Below are 20,631 nucleotides of genomic sequence, written 5' to 3'. Positions count from 1 at the left end.
ATTTTGAAAGCGGACTATTTGTTTACGATGTGTTAGGTATGATTGAAGCCAATTCAAAAGTCCAGGCTCCATTCCTATTTTCTGCAATTTGAGGATTAATAATGGTATGTCGATGCGGTCAAATGCTTTACTGAAGTCGGTGTATAGCGCTTCAACGTGCTTGCCACTGTCCAACGCTTTAATAATGAAAGATACATATTCTAGAAGTTTAGAGGTAGTTGAGCGACCTTTAAAAAAGCCGTGCTGTTCACTTGTAATTAGATTTTTCACCTGCTGAAAAATATTGCCGTTTACGATTGATTCAAAAAGTTTTGGAATGCAAGACATAATAGCAATTCCCCGATAATTTCGAATGTCTGATTTTACACCTGATTTGAAAATAGGTACCAAATAAGATGATTTCCAAATTTCAGGGAATTTTCCATTTTTCAGAGACATGTTGAAAAGACGCTCTAGAGGAAATGCGAGTTCTTCAGGAAGGTTTTTCAAAAATATAGGTGCGATGCCGTCAGGTCCAGACCCTTTCGACGTGTTTAAGTTTTTTAGTGCATTGAGGACTTCATGTTGAGAAAGTTGGTTGACAGAGATGTTTTTAGAAATTTAAGGAATGAATGAAAAGAAATCGCGGTCTCGATCTTCTTCGGAAAATGTGGTGTATACTTCTTGGAAGAAAGTTGCAAAGAGATTGCAAATTTCAGAAGAATTCTCACCTACATTTGCATCCAAATTCATTCGCGAAGGAAAATTGCTGCTTTTTAATTTCGTGTTTACATAATTAAAAAAGTTCTTAGGACATGATTTGACTTCATTTTCGACTTTGCGCTTATAGTCCTCATATGCAGAGTTGATGGCTGTATTTAATTGCTAATAGCTATTGAATTACATTTGTTTACGTTCAGTGATGCCTTCCTTGTTCCTTATTTCTAGAAAGAGCTTCATGTCGGCGGCATAAATTAAAACTTTTATGTTGTTAAGAATTAAGGATATGTCATTTACAACTAGTATACACAAAAGGGGTCCTAAATGAGAGACTTGCGGCACTCCTGAAGTGACTTGAATGGGATTCGATTTCTTCCCTTTGTATCTAACTATTTGTTAAGTTAATTCGGTTGAGCCTTATCAAATAAATTAATAAAAAAAAAAAAACTATTTGTTGACGATTATTTTCCATTTTTTACAATTTGAAGAGTGGCACGGGTATCCCGAGCAAAGCTGAAGATCAAATTGAAATCAAAATTTGCTGTTATGATGTAGCTTATTTTGAATACTCCAGTTGATCTCATTTTGGTTGACTTAACGGTTAACACAGCAGAAATGAGAGCAAAATTTTACACTGTTGAAGCAAACGGAAAACTAATCCTGCTGTCAATGAAATCAATTTGATTACTGATTTTGCATTCATAATGTTTAACTGAATACGGGCCTAGAGTAAATGGTTACCATTCATGTTTCTCAAGCTGAAAGACTTAGGCTCCAATCTCACCGCGGGCAAGTCACGAATGACCTAAAATGTGTTAAACAAATCAAATAAACAATAATCATTAGTTCAACGACAGATGAATTTCAATTAAATTTTAAACAAGACGTAAACAGCAGAACTTCAAGTTAAGTTGCTTTCATTTAAAAAATCTTGACTGCATAATGAAAGCACAATATGATATCAGACTTATGTCGCAACATTTTAAATCAAAATGAGTTTTCATTATGATAGGAACTGCACACTTTAATATCGATTTGCTTTCATTTTGTTAACCGACTTTGCTCGGGATGTCAAATGCCTTACTGAAGTCTGTATATGAGTCATTCCAGCTCAAGTGGGTACAGAGTTTTTAAAAGTTGTGGTCGATGTCACAGATTTGAGCCAAAATTGGCTAAAACGTTTATTTTGGCATTCTGAGCAAACGCCTTTTTTGATTTTGCTATAAAGTGTCCAGATCCTTCTGGGCTTCAATCCTGGATTATCGAGATTTTTAAAAATTTCAACTTTCAGAAGAGATTATTCCAGAACCAAATAAGCTATTCGTGATCTTAGAACGCCAATTTGAAGGTTTTTTAATGTAGATTCTTATTGGTGTACCCACATTTTGTTTTTGTTAATGTAGCTACAGTAAACAGGCTTATTACCGAGAGATATCCAAATTGTCAACAAATTACCTATTTTCACTATGGGCGGGATTTTTTATTTCTTAATATTTTTGGCTCAAAATTTCACCACACTTTGGAAAACTCTTCTACTTGATGTGATTCTAAGGGAAAATGATTTTAACAAATAGTTTTTGAGATAAGACCAGATGAATGAGTCGTAGTTTTGAGCTTTTATGGTGGAAAATCAATGCTATTTCCTAGATTCCCACAACTCCAACGAGTTCCCAGATTCCAACAACTTATTAAAAAGCCAAAATAGTGGGACCGTACGTTCTATTGCTAAGCTTTTTATAAATACGGGAGGAATACCGTCATGCCCTGAACCTTTGGAGGTGTCTAAATTTCTTAAAGCTACCATAATGTTGAACTAATGTCTCTTGTAAATTCAGGGAAGCATGCAAACTATTCTCTATAGCGATCTTCATCAGAGAAAGTGGTGTAGATTTCTTGGCAGAAATTTGTTCCTTCCTTTTCGTCCAAATTCATTCTCGAAGGAAATTTATCTGATTTTAACTTAGTTTTTATAAATTGTATGTGCTTTCTGTTTTCGATTTATTAAATTTTTTATTTGTCTGTTGAACCAAACTGGATGCTTTAAGTTACCCTGGCGCCTTTTTTATTTAATGGTACTTCTTCAAGTATTACTTCAAATAATATTTCTTAGAAGGTGTCAACAGCGTTTTCGACATTTTCTTCCTCCCTCAAAATCGTTTGCCAATTTACACTACCTAATCTGTGCCTTATGCTGTCGTTATTTACCGAGTGATATTCAAAAACCTCATCATATTCACAATCGTGGGGTCTTTTATATTCATTAGAGTGGGTCATCGTTATATGGAAAAACGCAAACTTTACCTCACGAATCGAGAACAACCCTTTTTTGGTTCCATTTGGAGTCCCAAACAACTGTGCAAAATTTGGTTACTATTGGTTGTAACTCGGCTTTCCGCATTGCGATTGAAATTTGTATGGAAATTAGTATGGGAAAACCAACTTTTTTGCATTTTTATCCCTAGAGACCACAGGAAGTGTCTAATAACTTTGCCAAAGGAAGTACGGTGCTAGAATATATCTAAAAAAAAATTATAACTATTCAAATATTTATGGTTTGAATTTAACACCAAAAATCCCTTTTTCTGCCAACACTGCCGTTGTACCAATTGGATTCAGATTACAAACTGAAATAATTGCGGAGTTTCTTATCTTACCGGTTTGGTAAGTTCAGATGAATTATTCAAAAAAAAATGCTCTATCTCATATGTGTAGTTGGATAGGGGGGGGGGGCTTAATAATATATGCCACCCCCTCACTCATATCAATAGTTTCAAACTGAAATAACTTCGGAATTTCTTATCTTATCGATTTGGTATGTTCAGGATGAATTATTCAAAAACATTTGCTCAATCTCATAAGCGTTGTTAGAGAGCGGGGGAGGGCTTACTATATGCAGTTTTTAACAATAAAATTGTTGTAGTGTAAATATTTAATATCCACTTGTCCGTTCATTTGTTATTGAGGAGATGAATTATTAGCAGCTGGAAAATTTTAAATTTCTATACAAAGCATTTATTTTAAATATTAAACTGCCCGCATATAGAAAACACAGAAGTAGTCGTACGTCAAGAACCAAAAACAAGAGAAAACGAAAACTGTCTTCACCAGTTTCGTCTCAGACACAGGTACAGTCGGATTTCGTTTGTTGCGCTAACTTTAAGTGGGCTATGTTTCAGTTGGGCTCCCAAGCCAAACGAGTGGAGTAATGATACAGATTATTTCAATGTGATACAACGAGTTGCTTCCTTGATGGTTGTCAACGATATGGCTGAATGAGGGGTGAAGCTAAGTTCTGACTTATCAAGAAATCCACCCGAGAGACCTAATTCAACAGCATATTTGCTTCAAGGGATAGAACAGCATTGAAAGGGGTCCCCTGAGAAATCGTACAATATATTAAAATGAAATATAATCATTACAATCCAATGACAATTGTGTGAATATATCTGACATTGTATATTGCACCAAAAGAGTAGAGAAGATAATAAGAGTACTCGCTTAACAAATGCTCTTATGAGACTGAGCAAATGTTTTTGAATAACCCATCCGAACAACTCAAGAGATGGGAAACTCCGAAGTTATTTTAGTATTTATCTTTACTTTCATTGATTTAAGTGAGGGCCGGAAAGCATACAGTAAGCCCCTCATATCTAACTACGCCTATTAAATGGAGCACATGTTTTTGAATACATCTGAACCAAACCAACTTGACAGGATCAGAAACACCGAAGTTATTGCAGTTTGAAGCTTTACTTCCATTTATATCAGTGAGGGGGGCGGGGGCATAGTTAGCCCCCTCTCATCTCTTAATATGCCTATAAGATTGAAAAATTGTTTTTGAATAATTGCTTTGAATTAGTATGTCAGTATGTATCGATCAGATAAGATACTCCGAAGTTATTTCAGTTTGAAACTTTATTTCTATTGATACGAGTGCCCCCCCTTCGACTACGCATATGAGATAGATCTATATTTTTTTTTTTGAATATTTCATCTTAACATACCAAACCGATATTATAATTAACTTCGAAATTATATCAGTTTGGAGTCTGACTTTCATTGGTACAGCGGCAGTGTTGTTTGGGACCCAAATGGAACCAAAAAACATTGTTCTGAAAAAATGATCATGATGACCCATCCTAATATTCATGTACAAAAAAAAATAAAAACTCAATTGCTGTGTGAAACGCTTCATTTTTCCATAACGGTACGGAGTTAATGATTCGGTTACGCACAATTTTGCTGATTTTTTACATTATTGATTTGATTGAGTCCTAAACTTGCAGTTTTTTTTTAAATAAACTGCAATGTTCCATTTTCCCCAACAGCTGGGAGTAAGATGTCCTCATTTTCAGTGTCTGGAATGAAGTCAATACTACGCGGATTAAAGTCACCGTATATGTGAAACTTTACTTCTGAGGGAAGCCTGGACGTAATTTCGTCAGCAATTTCCGAGCATTGTTTGGGGGGAAATATACCGAAGCAAACACACGTGTTTCACCTGTCACATGCACTTTCACCCATACATGTTCGAAATGTGTTTTAAATTTAGTAGTAGCGATTAGCTCTGAATTAAATTTTGTTGAGATGGTAATAAGAACGCCCCCTTCCTGACTTCTTTTCAGACATTTGAAAATTTCGATATTCCCTAAAAAACATTGTAACTATCTAATCTAATCTAATACAAAAATATTGTAACTATTTCCAAAAACTTCTTCACTTCTAACACTTTCATCCCAACTGGTTTCATATTCCAACGCAAAATTTTACTATGGATTTCGTTAATCTTATTCGCACTTTTCATGCGATTGGTGAAGTAGTTGACTGAATTGTGTCAGTCGATAAATTAAAATTATGAAAACTAATAAGCTACCTATCCAACACACACACATTGGATGCAATTAGCTCCATGGATCATACCAAATTATACGTCAAAGAATAAACTAAGATTCAAAGACGGAAAATTTCTTACCTCTCGTTGTCTTCCTCTAAGGTGTTCGTCAATTCCGTGGAAAACACGAATGCCTGCATGAGCATGCCTCGCATGGTACAGCTGAAGAGCTCCCGGGAACCTTCCAATTGGGCGACTGTGCTGGAGCGGATCGTGGAAGTACATCACTCGCTGGGTACTGGTTTACGATTCCACCACTTTGAAATGGTATCGTCGGTCGATAGGTAGTCGGCGGCCTTGAAAATCGATCTGGCAAGAAGTTCTGGATCCGGTGGAAGGCAGCTGTTACTGCTGTGATTGCTGATGAAGTTTAGATTCCTCTGGTTGCTACTGTAGTTATTGTTGTTGTATTTGTTGTTATTGGTATTTTGACTATTGTAGTGTGTAGTGTAGTGTTCCTGCTTAAGTACGTCGCTTTATTACGCTTCCTTCGCTTTTTCGCTTTATCGGCCAGTTTTGGCTGAATCATACTATGTGATTTTCGCGCATCGTACTGAGTCCACCCTGAGTCACCTTGTTTTTCGTCGTTCATCTCGGTCGCCAAACTAGGGCATGGATCGGGTGTCAGAGGCGAAGGTGCAGTGTACTGTGATGCCATTAGCTGATAATGACTTCAGCTCATCAAGAATATCAAGCCCCAGCAGTTGAGGTTGTAGCCGATTCAAGTGCCATCTGATTAAGTTGACAAATGTAATTGTTGATATTTCTAAGATCAACGGCTAGCTCCGACGTTACTGTTTTCAATGAATTAGAAATCCTTTCATTTGTTGACTGTATCGCAGTGTCGAATACAGAAGCGGACAGCTCATTTTTAATGCTCGCTAGCAGAATTTCCACCCCTTCTCATGATTCACGGGCGCCACTGGGCTTTTCTTGCGCCAACGTGAGTCGATGAATCACCTCCGTGTTTACATTGATTTGTTCGACCAGCCGCGCCTGCTGCCTTACTAGCGTATTGAACTATAAGCTAGCCGTGACCAAATTTTATCGTGCACTGCAGCAGGGCACGACGAAAAATAGACTGTTTTTTTTTCTCTTTCCCGGAGAGAATTGCGCTGGGCAGGCACTCATACGCAGGCGGCGTGAAATTTTCTACACAAACCCACAGCCAGCCCAGGTCCAATGCACAAATTTCACAATTCCTTTTAAATGCGTCCGCACTGATTGACGATTAATTTACGACACATTTACATGCGGCACATTGAAGTTCTTTTATATTATAGTCATTATGACGCTCTTGGGTCATTCAGGAGCCATGCCTGGAAATGATATTTAAACTCGTAACTTTGTTGTGAGAGGTATGGATTCTAACTACACATAGATGTATTTTTTGGTCTGAGTTGAAAAATACACACATATTGTTACCAATTCCACATACAGTCGCTTACGGAGCACTGACTGTTATCGTATCGGCTTGATTCTTTTCACGAAGATCTCTTATTCTCACAAAAAGACACTCGCGCATGAACAAGTTTTTGCTTCTGCTCTCCACTTTTAAATATTTAAATTCTGAAATCTCAGTAGACGTCACCTTGAAGACACGAATATTGTTGTTCATACCATATGCCTGCACCACTGATCGAACGTGTCTATTTAAACTCGAACATTTTTTTAAAAATTCTGCTCGGACGTTGATAAGACTCAAATCCAACACACAAGATACGGACACATTATTCACTTGATTTCCATTCATTATAAACGAAATAGAACCGTCTAATAAATTTTCTTCAACTTGAGTAATGGAGGCCTTTGTAAAAATCTCCAATTTTCTTTTTGGCTCCGTCACCCATGCACTGAAGAAGGCCTTCCCCTGTGACTGCCCGGTCGTCTTATCAGGAACAACTACCAAATCCGTTAGCTGCATATCTACAGTTGGAATTATCTTCAACTTGTACCAACATATCTCTGCGTCTGATGTAGGATACTTAGTCTGATTCAATTTAAACACCAATCCTTCCACAGAGGAGTTATTTGCCAACCATTCCAAGTAGGGCTGAAGATGCTTACGATCGTCGACAACTTCTTTCGATGACAGTGGGTTATCTTGCACGGTAAGTGAACTGGGATCCAATGTAGACACAAGAGTTATAATTTGTTCAGGAATGGTTTGGAGCAGTACTTCAATAGCCCTTAATCGTTGTTCGATTGGTTCATTTGTTTGCATATCGAAAAAGTAGTAATAATCATTACACAATTCACCATCAAACACTACATAGTACTTTGCGTTGACAATTCGTGCAGCTGCTTGTATCATATCTATTTGTTTATCAGTCGGATACTGCTGAACAAAGGCAGTAAATTTCGAAACGTATTTTTTGATAACATTATCTAGATGTTCATTTGTTATTCCACTAGGACTAAATTGAGTATAAGAAACGGAAAATCCACCACGTGACACCATAAGTGTCTGGAGATCGTCATTAGCATCTATCCACATGTGCCACAATACTCGCTGACCATCCACTTTATATTGAATGATGCAATCCTTTCCAATGGAGTATCTTTCGGTATCAAACGTTTCAATTGACGCAAGTTTTGCAGGCGTTGTTGCCTGCTGTATTTTTTTGCTAGATGACATCCCGGGATTCAACCAAACCATTTGTTGAAAAGTTCGACTATTAAGGATATTGTTTGTATACGGTTTTTTTTTTTTATTAGGGATTACGTCACTTTTCACAGAACTTGATGTTTAAACTTGCGACTTTGGAATGCGAGGAATGGATTCTAACCACTACGTGGCAGTCACCTACAGCATATTGATGAACTGCTTGGCCTGAGTTGAAACATAGGGTTTTTGATCTAATTTCCGTCCTACTAAGCACAACCTGCGCTTTACCTCCCTTTTCTGAACGAGTTTAAAAAAGAAATGGAATATTTCTTTTAAAGATGACTTCTAATTCTAAATTTATTCACCTCTCCATACGTACCGTTGGATTTGACAAATGGTTGAGATATTGTTTAAAATCTAAAACTGATTCTTGATTCTAAATTCGTTCTACGAGTTTCAATTCCGTCCTACGGATGAACGTAGAAAAAGGGGATTCGCTAGGAGCATTTCTTTTGTTTTGAGAACAATTAGTGTAAATATTCACACAATGCGCTCTAACAGGCTTTATGATGCAGCTTATGAACTAACGCATCTGAACAAACCTATTATTGATCTTTTCTGATCGATAGAACGAAAATGGGCGATTACGACGAAGTAGCGCCCTACCCTACAGCAATATACACACATATTGCTACCAATTCCACACAGTCGTAGCGACGGTTAGTTTTCACTGTAAATCCTGTGTATGAGTGCTCATTGCAAGACACCCTATATTACATGATATAAGCCATAGAGCTTTTTGACGTTTAATCGACGCACACTACTGCACCACTTAAATCGAACGAGTGCGAGCAAGAGGGAAACAGATTAGTGGGAAAACAAACCGTTCATTCATCCATGTGTGCTAGATAGAGAAAGACGATTAAACGTCAAAAAGGTCTATAGTCTGTACGGGGTATTATCGAACACAGACTATCATCGTATGGGTCGAAGGTCTCATTGACAGTCGCGTATGTATAAGTTTGAACTTTTTGCTTCGGCAGACACGAGTGTTGTTGGCTACGTTACTACACGAGTGTTGTTTTTCCCATCACGGATCGAGCGTGTATATTTAGACTCGAACCGTTGTTTAACCATTCTTATCGGTGAACAGGGACGTTGATATGACTCAAATCCAATTCATAGGAAAACACACAAGATACGGACACATTATTTACATTTCATTCATTATAAACGAAATAGAACCGTCTAATAAATTTTCTTCAACTTGAGTTATGGAGACCTTTGTAGGAATCTCCAATTTTCTTTTTGGCTCCGTGAACCAATGTAAATGCAAACAAATAATAAATGGTAATTCGAGAAGTAGTAGGCTGTATTTATAGAAAAAAAAAATGATGGCAGCGCCTCTATAGTAGCGGACACTGTATAAACTACACAAAAATTTACCCCTGTTGGTATGCAAATTAGGTGTGGACACGTGTGTGTATTCCCCCTAACCATCACTGGCCGGCAGTGTTATTATGGAAGAAATCTCTCTACAGTGTCGCATTTATGGTCATTGTAGACAGCTTTAGTCCGCAAGTTAGAAGGTGATTTATTTCAGATCCAGCAACCCATTTCAGAATGATGTCTGGAGAGTCACACCCATTACGAAGATACTTTCGCTTACAATAAGCCCCGCATGTATGCATCACCGTTATCAATTGAATATTGGTATTTACATACACGCTTCCAGTTTCGCAAATATGCTTTTCAAACTTGGCACGTATTTAGTTTAAGTTTTTTTAATTGCAAAATGCATTTGGACTGGCCTCACCACCATGTTAATTTGATCCTCCAATCCATGGGTTCCGTAATTTCGATTTTCTCTAAGCTTTGCATCTCATTTCGTGGTGCATTTTTGTCGTAATAGTTCTTTTAACGAACACAAATTTTCTTGCATTGCCATAGCCACCTGGGAGGAGGTTTGCGTCTAGTGCTTTCCCCAGGAACAGTTCGCGGCCACCAACTGCCACCCGTCCAGTCTTGGGCTTCTCACAGTGGTCTAGAACTGTGAAAAGACGGTCAAAAGTCATTATCTTATGAATCTTGCATTTTAGACTAGTGGTGTCTTCAGGAATGTTTCTGGATATAAAAAGGCCCTTCTTTTGACATTGACAAATCAATGATTAATTCTCCTAGAAGTGAGATTTAAAATTTGTTTTTCCAAAAATTCCATATTCCGGTTCGGTGTCTTCGGCAACGTGTTAGAAAATATCAAAACAAGAAAGTTTGCTCCCCATATTAGGTGGCTATTTCTTCATCTCATTGAAATATGTAACGTTTTTGGTGGAAAACCTTCTAATAAAAGTTTCTACTTAATAATTAATTTCTTTAAACTTCTACTGGTTTGAAATGTTCTACAAAATTGTTCAAAACATTAAGACACATAAGTTTGATGAATACCAGAAACATGTAGAAACATGAATTATATGTGAAATACTGCATGATTTAGGATGTTCTAGTTTTTCATGGAAAACCTCTTAAAAGTATTTTTTTTTTCTAGATAAAACCTTCTTTGAACCTCTACTGCTTCAAAGTAGGGTCCAAAATTGATCAAAACATCAGTATACATACATTTTCCACCGCAATAGGTTCTGAAATGGGCAAGTAATTCTTGTTTTTGATATGAAATACATATTTTTGCCATTTATCTACCATTGTCCACCACTATCTTGACAAAATCAAAGCGAAATTAATACCGAGAAGTTCAGAATAAACGCACTACAGACTGCCCATCTGTTTTAAAAAAAATGTTCAAAAATATAACTAACATAAAAATTATAGATAAAGAAAACTTTCCGACGACCACATTACAGAATCTGTTCATGCGGTAAAACATTAGAAATTAAGTATACTTTTTAAGGAATTCTGTAATGAGATCTTACATTTCCGGGTTGTTCGATAAATAAAACAAATACCACTCAAAACTGTACTGGTAATTAGTTTTCTAAATCATGTACATTGAGATGGTTCAATTAAAAAACCCTCTGCTCTTTTGATCTGCATTGAGGTCCCAAACAGCTGTGCCAAACGAATTTGGTTATGCCCTGAATTTGCAGGAAAACTTTCTCTTACATACAATGTAAAGTTGATAGTAAACATACAACAAATTTAATGGCAGTTCTAGCAAAAGACGTACAAGCAAGTGTTTCCAAAATACATATTTTTGTATAAAACAATCACGAGATTATTTTCTCGCAATGCATTTGGGGAAACAAACTATGTATGTATGTAAGGTAGCCACCATTCCTTCGAAAATCTTGTCTTGTATGCAGCTCCACTTAATAGCTAGATCAATTTGAGCTACCGATCTGAACTCACAATATCGCTGTATGAAGGGACAAAAACGGAGGTGCGGACCCGTAAGCAGAGGCACTTACGCGAAATCCACGGGAATTTAAGAATCTCCTTCCAACGTTACGATCCAAGAAATCGAATAACGCAATTCGCAATACTTATTAAGCTTCCTACAGGATGGTTTGTAAAGAAGGGTGCGTCAATCTCACTGAAACTGTTGAAGTAGAATTCAATCAACCCAGTATTTATTTATATAATGAAAATATATGTAATGGAGAAATGAAATATATCAGAACATTAATTATGAAATAATGAATATAAATTTAGTTTCAGAATAGATGAAATAGTTGATATTCTGCAATGAAAATAATAATTATTTTACATATAATAAGATGCAGCTCTATGTTTCCTCAGCTCACAATATCAAGTGGATGTAACATTGAAATTTCAAGGTTATATTAAGCAAATATAATTTTTTATCTCTAATTACTAATAATGTAAGGATGTAAATGTAAAGTGTAAAGTGGGATGTATAACTAACATGACTAACAATAAAATGGGATTACGAAAAAAATAAAGGAAAGATCTCACCCGATATGTTGCTACGGAATTCATGACATCACGATGATTTCGAAGAGCTTCAATGGATATGCTGCCGCTACTTCTTCAACCGGTGTTAAAAACAGCACTCTCACCACACCAGCACAAACCCCATCAACCACGAAATACACTCTAGCTGCTCCAACTAGAGGGATCTCAGCAGAGAAAAAAAGGACTGCATCCACTTTCCATCACCAATCACTCGCGCGGCCAGCTCCTCATCGGCCGAATCAACTCGCGACCAACGCCGAAATCAGAACCAAAAACTTCAGCGACCGAAAACCCACGCGTCTAATAGCGGCCACGGCACACTTCGATTGCATTTCTGAAACACAACCTCAACACACAAACACGACGATGACAACATTCGTCCGGGAGGCGGAACGCCAGCACGCACAAACAAAGGGAAGACAAAATGCACACACAGAACACGGCACGAGCTGAACTGCTAACGTTGAAAGCCAAACGCGACCTGTACTGCCGCTCTTCGCATGTCGGTCCCATGGCAAAAATCAGCAAGCCGAGAAAATCGCATTTTAAGCTTGATTCGTACCATTGCTTCTTATGTGATGAGACAACCAATTTGGCTGTTTTTCCAAACTTTTTCAGAACAAAGTTTATGAGTTCATCCAGTATTATGAAAATATGGTTGATCAGCTACCATTTGCATTATAAAACTCAGTTTTGATAAAACTTGCTTTGGGACCGACATGCGAAGAGCGGCAGTGTACCTTGGACTGAAACAAATAGGTAAATACTCAGTTAATGGATATTTATCTGCCCAAATTTAATTTCAATTTCTTGACATGAACTGGATGCCCTAATAAACAAATACCATAAACGAACTGTATCCCGGATGGGTAAACTATCCCACAAATGGTTTGGATGATACCCCGAACACGTCGTTAAGCTCTTTTTTGTGGTTATTTTTATTAGGGTGAGCACCGATGTATTTTAAATATTTAGTGAAAAGTCGACACAGCTCAGCGAACGTTGAATATACTTGATGGAATAACTATTTTAGTTCTGTTTTTTCAAACCAGTTTAGTATGCCTAAGAAGCATATATGAATAGTTTCGTTCCGTTTTCCATACATTCTCTCCACATCTCGATGTTCTATATCTCTACATATATGTGACCACTATTTTTTTCTGTCGATGATTATTTCGGTCCCTTCAAATGGTCTAGCAACCCGGAAAAAAATAACCATACAATTACCATAAAATAAAATACAATTACATCCAAATCTATTGCCAACAATCGATCTTATTGTGCGTATATTGTACAAGAAATTTTAACATATTGTTATTACGTTAGATGTACAATACGTCCCATATAGTATGAATTTTCAACAATAGAAAAACAATAAAATGAATGGTAAATTGCTCAAGTTTGTTCGGGAAAAAGTGATTTTTTGTACGGTTAAGATACATAACAACCCCCTTGTTCTATTGTAGATGTCTCCATTTACCATAGATTATATTGTGCAAACAATAAATTCTATGGTTTTTTTTTATAGTTGTGGACGATACAATTTATTTTAAGTACAATAAATTCTATTGTATGGTTACAATACATTTCATTGTACCTATACCGTTCTTTTTTTTTTACGGGAAGGTTTTCTTGTACTATATCTAAATCTCTCCATATCTCGATGGTCCCTTCAATATCGAGATATGGAGAGTTGACTGTATTACCTTAAAACTTAAAATGCACACAATAAAAATTCAAATATGGCATAAAATACCATTTGAAACGCTAAAATTGATAAGAAAAAACCAAAGCTCTTCGAAAAAGGACGCGAAAATGTTTAAGTCAAACTATCATTAAGAGAGTTAGAAAGGTCAAATACACTCCACAAAAAACACACCTTAAAAACACCACAATGAAGAAATGCTAGATGCACTCAGGAATCCACCTTCCCCAATTTTTTCCTCAATTTCTTCAACTTGAGTAATGGAGACCTTTATAAAAATCTCCAATTCCAGAACAACATGTGAAAAGGGCATACAAGCTTTTTGTAAACAAACCTTCTTATGCCCTTTTCTCGCCACCCATATGACACTAACGGAAACTTTTAACATCACCGTGTAGGGGACACTTTCCCCTTCCCGATGATATTGCTGGTTTGCGTGGGCGACACTCGGTTGGCGAGAAAAGGGCCTACAAAGGATTGTTTACAAAAAGCTTGTATGCCCTTTTCACATGTGGCTCTTGAATTTTCTTTTTGGCTCCGTCACCCATGCACTGAAGAAGGCCTTCCCCTGCGACTGCCCGGTCGTCTTATCAAGAACAACTACCAAATCCGTTAGCTGCATATCTACAGTCATTAGCATCTATCCACATGTGCCACAATACTCGCTGACCATCCACTTTATATTGAATGATGCAATCCTTTCCAATGGAGTATCTTTCGGTATCAAACGTTTCAATTGACGCAACTTTTGCAGGTTCGTATACGGTTTTTTTTTATTAGGTTCACTTTTCACAGAACTTGATATTTAAACTTGCGACTTTGAAATGCGAGGAATGGATTCTAACCACTACGCCGCAGTCACCTACAGCATATTGATGAACTGCTTGGCCTGAGTTGAAACATAGGGTTTTTGATCTAATTTCCGTCCTACTAAGCACAACCTGCGCTTTACCTCTCTTTTCTGAACGAGTTTAAAAAAGAAATGGAATATTTTCAAGGATGACTTCTAAATATATTCACCTTTCCATACGTACCGTTGGATTTGATAAAGAGTCACAAATGGTTGAGATATTGTTTAAAATCTAAAACTGCTTCTTGATTCTAAATTCGTTCTACGAGTTTCAATTCCGTCCTACGGATGAACGTAGAAAAAGGGGATTCGCTAGGAGCGTTTCTTTTGTTTTGAGAACAATGAGTGTAAATATTCACACAATGCGCTCGAACAGGCTTTATGATGCAGCTTATGAACTAACGCATCTGAACAAACCTATTATTGATCTTTTCTGATCGATAGAACGGGAATGGGCGATTACGACGAAGTAGCGCTCTACACTACAGCAATATACACACATATTGCTACCAATTCCACACAGTCGTAGCGACGGTTAGTTTTCACTGTAAATCCTGTGTATGAGTGCTCATTGCAAGACACCCTATATTACATGATATAAGCCATAGAGATTGCTGACGTTTATCGTACGCACACTACGTCACGTATACGTATACGCAAAATGTTTTCATCGGAAAAAAAACTCCATAGCGGAAAATTTTCCCGATGAAAACAAATCACTGACACAATCATACTTTAGGAATCTCTATAGTCTGTACGGGGTATTACCGAACACAGACTATCATCGTATGGGTCGAAGGTCTCTCACAAATTGACAGTCGCGCATGTATAACTGTTTGCTTCTGCTCTCTACTTCTGAGTATTTGAAGTCGGAAATTTCAATGTACTACACCTAGTGGTGCCACATTTTTTCGAAGTTCAATCTGTATTTTCATCGCAAAAAATCTTTTTAATCTGTATCTGGCTGACAAAAAATCTGTGTAGACAAAGACAAATTTTTTTCCGACTGAAAATTTCCTTAATGAAGTAACTATCACAATTCCCTAGAATTGGATTTATTTATGTCTCAGATTACGCAAACCTTTATCTGGACATTGGACATAACACAGAACTTTTACAGGAAGTTTTGTCGAATAGCATGCAATATTCTTTATTTCTATAATTACGTTTTTAAATATAAACATATCCAGTTGATTATTCGACTCACAAACTGTAATCAACCACTTTGAGGGTTTTCTAAAATGGCTTGTTTACCGAGTTGACAAAATATATTTAATTAGCTTCGTATCTGAAGGGGGAATAGAAAGCGAAACTAATATTCCTTCCAACGAGAAATCAGAACATCTGAACATCAGAAGTCCATTCGAAAGATTCCAAGTCCATCTGAAGCTAAAACAATAATTATTTACTTAGTGAAAAATACGATTTGAGTTTGATGCTAAGATTGAATTCAAGCTGCTCAAAAGGAAGAAACGATTATTTATCGGAATTAATAAATAAAAAAAAATGCAAAATACATTCCCTTTATTTGAAAAAATCTGAAAAATCTGTATATTTTTCAAAAATCTGTAATCTGTATATACAGATATCTGTATCAAAATATTGAAAAAAATCTGTATGATCACAGATAAATCTGTATATCTGGCATCACTGACTACACCCCACCACGGATCGAACGTGTATATTTAGACTTATCGGTGAACTGGGACCATTCTTATCGGTGAACTGGGACGTTGATAAGACTCAAATCCACTTCATAGGAAAACACACAAGATACGGACACATTATTTACATTTCATTCATTACAAACGAAATTATCGTCTAATAAATTTTCTTCAACTTGAGTGATGGAGACCTTTGTAGAAATTTCCAATTTTCTTTTTGGCTCCGTGAACCAATGTAAATGCAAACAAATAATAAATGGTAATTCGAGAAGTAGGCTGTATTTATCGAAAAATTTAAGGAAAAAAAAGGATGGACTTTGGATGTTAGGGCCTGTTCATAAACTACGTAGACAGTTTTTTTGGGATTCTTGACCCCCCCCCCCTCCCCCTGCGTAGACAATTGTCCATACACAAATTTTAAAATTTGTATGGGTCGTGGATAATTGTCTACGTAGTTTATGGACAGCCCCTTAATATAATTTCATATATAGAGGTGCCAGATATGTTTTACAGTCATTTGTGTGTTATTCGCCAACATAATATCATCGAATATGTCTTTCAAGCAATTTTTTTTCTCAAATTTGAAAGTTTTGGTGCGGGTAAAAAACTTCTGTTTTTACTTATAATTGTGGTTTGTTTAAAATTTATTTCCCGGAAAAAGTGATCGTCAAAGTCCATGTCTTTTTCGGGTTATTGTTGGGGGGGGGGGGGGGAGGAGGTTGTTGTGAAGGGGGAGGGGGTTTACATACATTCCTCATTGTGGTCACGCCGTGATCCACCTTTAGCCACTGACATGGTCCTGCTTGCTGCATGACCAAGTGCCACGCCGTTCGGAGCGAAAATGAGCAAAAGCACGACAGCAGCGCTGTTTTTTATCTTTTCAGGTTCAAGCAGAACGATGTGCAACCGAACCTGATAGGATTTCCCACCGTTTTTTATGAATGGGGCGGAGCAAAAAATTTCTTTCGTGCAGAATATGTAAAAAAGGATGGACTTTGGATGTTAATATAATTGCATATATAGAGGTACCGGATATGTTTTACAGTCAGTTGTTGGTAATTCATCGAGTGTATGTCTCCTGTTAAGCAATTTATTTTTGAAAATGTTGGCTCTGCATGTTAAAAAATAATTGTTTATACATAATTGTGGTTTGCTTAAAATTTATTTCCCGGAAAAAAATGATCGTCAAAGTCCACGTCTTTTTCGGGTTATGTTGAGGGGGGAGGGAGAGACGTTGTTAAAGGGAAAGGGGTTTTACATGCATGTTTTTTCAAGTCTCATTCCTCATTGTGGTGGACACGCCGTGATCCACTGCAGGATCTAGTGCCACGCCGTCCGAAGCGGTAATGAGCAGAGGCAGTAGTATTAGTAAAATTATGTTTATTTCCGTTGATTATGGTAGTACATTGATTTATAATTTTAATTGATTAGCCTACTTGGCTCTTCATCTTTGTTTCATTTGTTATTCTAATTTAATATTTGCGTTTTTCAACTAGTTTACCGAATATCCCTTTGGGGATGTGTTTTATTTGAATTGAAAAAAGTGATAACCTACCTAACTACGAGCATAACTTAACCTAACGTGCTAGATCACGTATGATCTGATGATTTGATCTCAGACAGGTGTCTCTGAACCTTTCCAGGATGAATACTCTCCGTTCTTCTAATGTTTGAATTCCAGCCAGGAAGTGGATCTCAGAATTTCTAGTCCGCGGGGGACTATTTAGGACCATCATAAGGATCTTGTTCTGGATCCTTTGGAGTTTAAGGTGATGGCATTTTGCGCAACTCTCCCAGATTGGCATACCGTACTCGATTACAGGAAAGATGATTTGTTTGTAGACAACAAGCTTATTTTTCAGGGACAGGGTTGACTTGCTGTTGATAAGTGGATACAACGATCTTATCAAGATGTTGCACTTGTTTTTTGTTTTGTCAACGTGCTCCCTGAAAAGAAGCTTGCTGTCTAGTGTTAGCCCGAGGTACACGACCTCTTTGGACCATTCCACCACTGTGCCGTTCAGGCAGATCTTGTTATTCTCCGACGGAACCTGGGTGTTTGCCGCGTTGATACGGATCTTCCAGCTGTTGAAATATTCAGACAAGACGTCCAGGCCTCTCTGAAGTTTGGCAGTCAGCGCTCCGATGACCCTACCCTTGTAGACGATGGATATGTCATCTGCGAACAGAGACAACGTTCCGTTTCCCATACATTCTCTCCATATCTCGATGTTCTATATCTCTACATATTATGTGACCACTATTTTCTTTCTGTCGATGATTATTTCGGTCCCTTCAAATGGTCTAGCAGGGTTTTCTTGTACTATATCTAAATCTATCCATATCTCGATGGTCCCTTCAATATCGAGATACGGAGAGTTGACTGTATTAGCTTAAAACTTAAAATGCACACAATGAAAATTCAAATATAGCCTAAAATATACCATTTGAAACGCTAAAATTAATAAGAAACAACCAAAATTTTTCTAAAAAGAATGCGAAAATTTTAGAAAGGTCAATTACACTCCACAAAAAACACACCTTCAAAACACCACAATGAAGAAATACTCGATGCCCTCAGGAATCCACCTTCCTCAATTTAGAAAACTTGAATGCCATGTCCTGTAGATTTTTGAATGACTTGGTACTGGACATTTTCTTAATCACCTCATCTCATCTGACAGTGTATTTCAAACATTGAACACCATTTCTTCTCTGGACTGTATACAATTTCATTCGTTCGCATGCACAAGCACGACATTCGGTTTTTGTGAAGGGAGACCTCCGCGCCCCTTCCGGTTCAATTATAATTTATGCTGCACGTACGTACCAATCAACCAGCGTGCGATCTGTTGTATTTGTCGTTGTTGTTATGATCGTCAATTGTTGGATGGTAGGGGACGACGACGGGTGGTGGTGGGTTGGAGCTTTTTTCGAACACCACTCACAGACCTGGGCTGCTGGCGCGACAGTTTCGAAACAAAAATCGGAAAATCCATAACAGTCTACCAACTACAGTCAGTGTGTCTTGGATTTACTTTCCTCGGACTAGGATTGATGGATGGCATGCACGGCAGGGAGAGTCAAGCAGGTTGCTCAGGAAAACGATTCAAAACAAGAGAGGGATAGGATTTTTGGGAGAGCCTAGTGGTAGGCTGCAAATAGCAGGGCACTCTGGTGTGTATGGTAGCATCAGTTTTCATTCAGATCACAATCATCGTCACCAGGAATCGGACGAAAAAATTTGTATACAACAGCGCGTAGTTATAAGAGGTGTTCAGGTGCCTAATTTAGAGAAGGAGATGTGAGCTATATTTTGACGAAGCCAAGGAAAAACCTTCGCCTAGCCAAGAATAGTTGATATTTAGTGTTGGCCGCCAGCTATCGAAATGCTAGAGCTGACAGTTTTGTGTCAAAAGTAAAGAAAAATGCGCAGATTATTAGCTAGAAGTCTTGGCCATTCCTTCACTTCATCAGCCCATGATTTGTACACACAGTAGTGCTTTTGCCAGCAAAATATCGATTTATGTTCGGTGGGGAAAATTTCCTACGGTCGGCAGGCAGGCTGGCAGGAGCGATGCTACGCGTAGTAGTGCCTGCTTGCTACTCGCCAGAGGGGCGCTCCGCTCAGTACAGTGGTTACTGGTTCTCTAGTGTGTAGAGAGATTATTTTCATTTTTTCTGGATGCGAAATATTAAGGAAAATTGGATGTTTGCTGAAAAGTTCAGTACAAGTGGTCGTTGCTAGATTTGAGAAGGAATAGTGCAGTACTGGTGCCAACGAATTGGGTCATGGCACGGGCGTTGACTTATAATTTGCACATAAATATTTTAAAGTCTTCGATTGCGACGGGATTGTGTTTTGGAGACAGAAAAAAAGTGTGTGAGTGTGTGAATTGAGGAGAAGAAAATTCGATACGCTTGCCGCAGCAAAGGCTTGCATGTGTCCACCAGCATTTGGCAGTAATAAATGACTCGGGAATTCATGTCAAGAGTGTTCGCCGCCGTTTCATTTGCATTCCAGTGCTCTGACGCAAGTATTTTTTTTTCAGGAAAGGATGTGATGGAATTTCAATTAGACATTTCTGCCATTTTCATGCACGGTCGTCAATTGAAAGCGCTTCGTTTTAGCATTGTAATGATTAGATACTAGTGTAGAAATAATTTATAAAAAGTGTCGCAAACGCAAAAGCCACACAATGTTTAGCTGTCTTTGGCAATTGTGGGATTGGTAAGCTGCCGCAAACACAGTAGCGCATACGTTGAATTCAAATAGCTCGTCTT

General features: G+C 37.6%; 1 protein-coding gene across 12 annotated transcripts in view; it reads left to right on the top strand.

The window, feature by feature from the left end:
- The window catches only part of kmr (kramer), a 59,752-nt gene that overhangs the window by 23,683 nt on the left and 15,438 nt on the right, over positions 1 to 20,631 (top strand). The window contains exons 1-2 of one of the 12 annotated variants that reach the window (XM_065217040.1): positions 19,514 to 19,651; positions 20,400 to 20,578. The exons of 9 other annotated variants lie outside the window; for them this stretch is intronic. In XM_065217040.1, the coding sequence (XP_065073112.1) occupies positions 20,547 to 20,578 (32 nt within the window). In that variant the 5' untranslated portion in view covers positions 19,514 to 19,651; positions 20,400 to 20,546. Of the gene's footprint in view, positions 1 to 19,513; positions 20,579 to 20,631 lie in introns of those variants that run through there. 2 more of the 12 variants (XM_065217041.1, XM_065217048.1) reach the window with 2 other exon arrangements.

The sequence above is a fragment of the Ochlerotatus camptorhynchus genome, unplaced genomic scaffold (assembly GCF_037179485.1).
Source record: "Ochlerotatus camptorhynchus isolate MF236.1 unplaced genomic scaffold, CSIRO-AGI_Acam_v1.1 ptg000070l, whole genome shotgun sequence".
Lineage (NCBI taxonomy): Eukaryota > Metazoa > Arthropoda > Insecta > Diptera > Culicidae > Ochlerotatus > Ochlerotatus camptorhynchus.
This window is presented reverse-complemented; position numbering and strand designations above follow the sequence as displayed.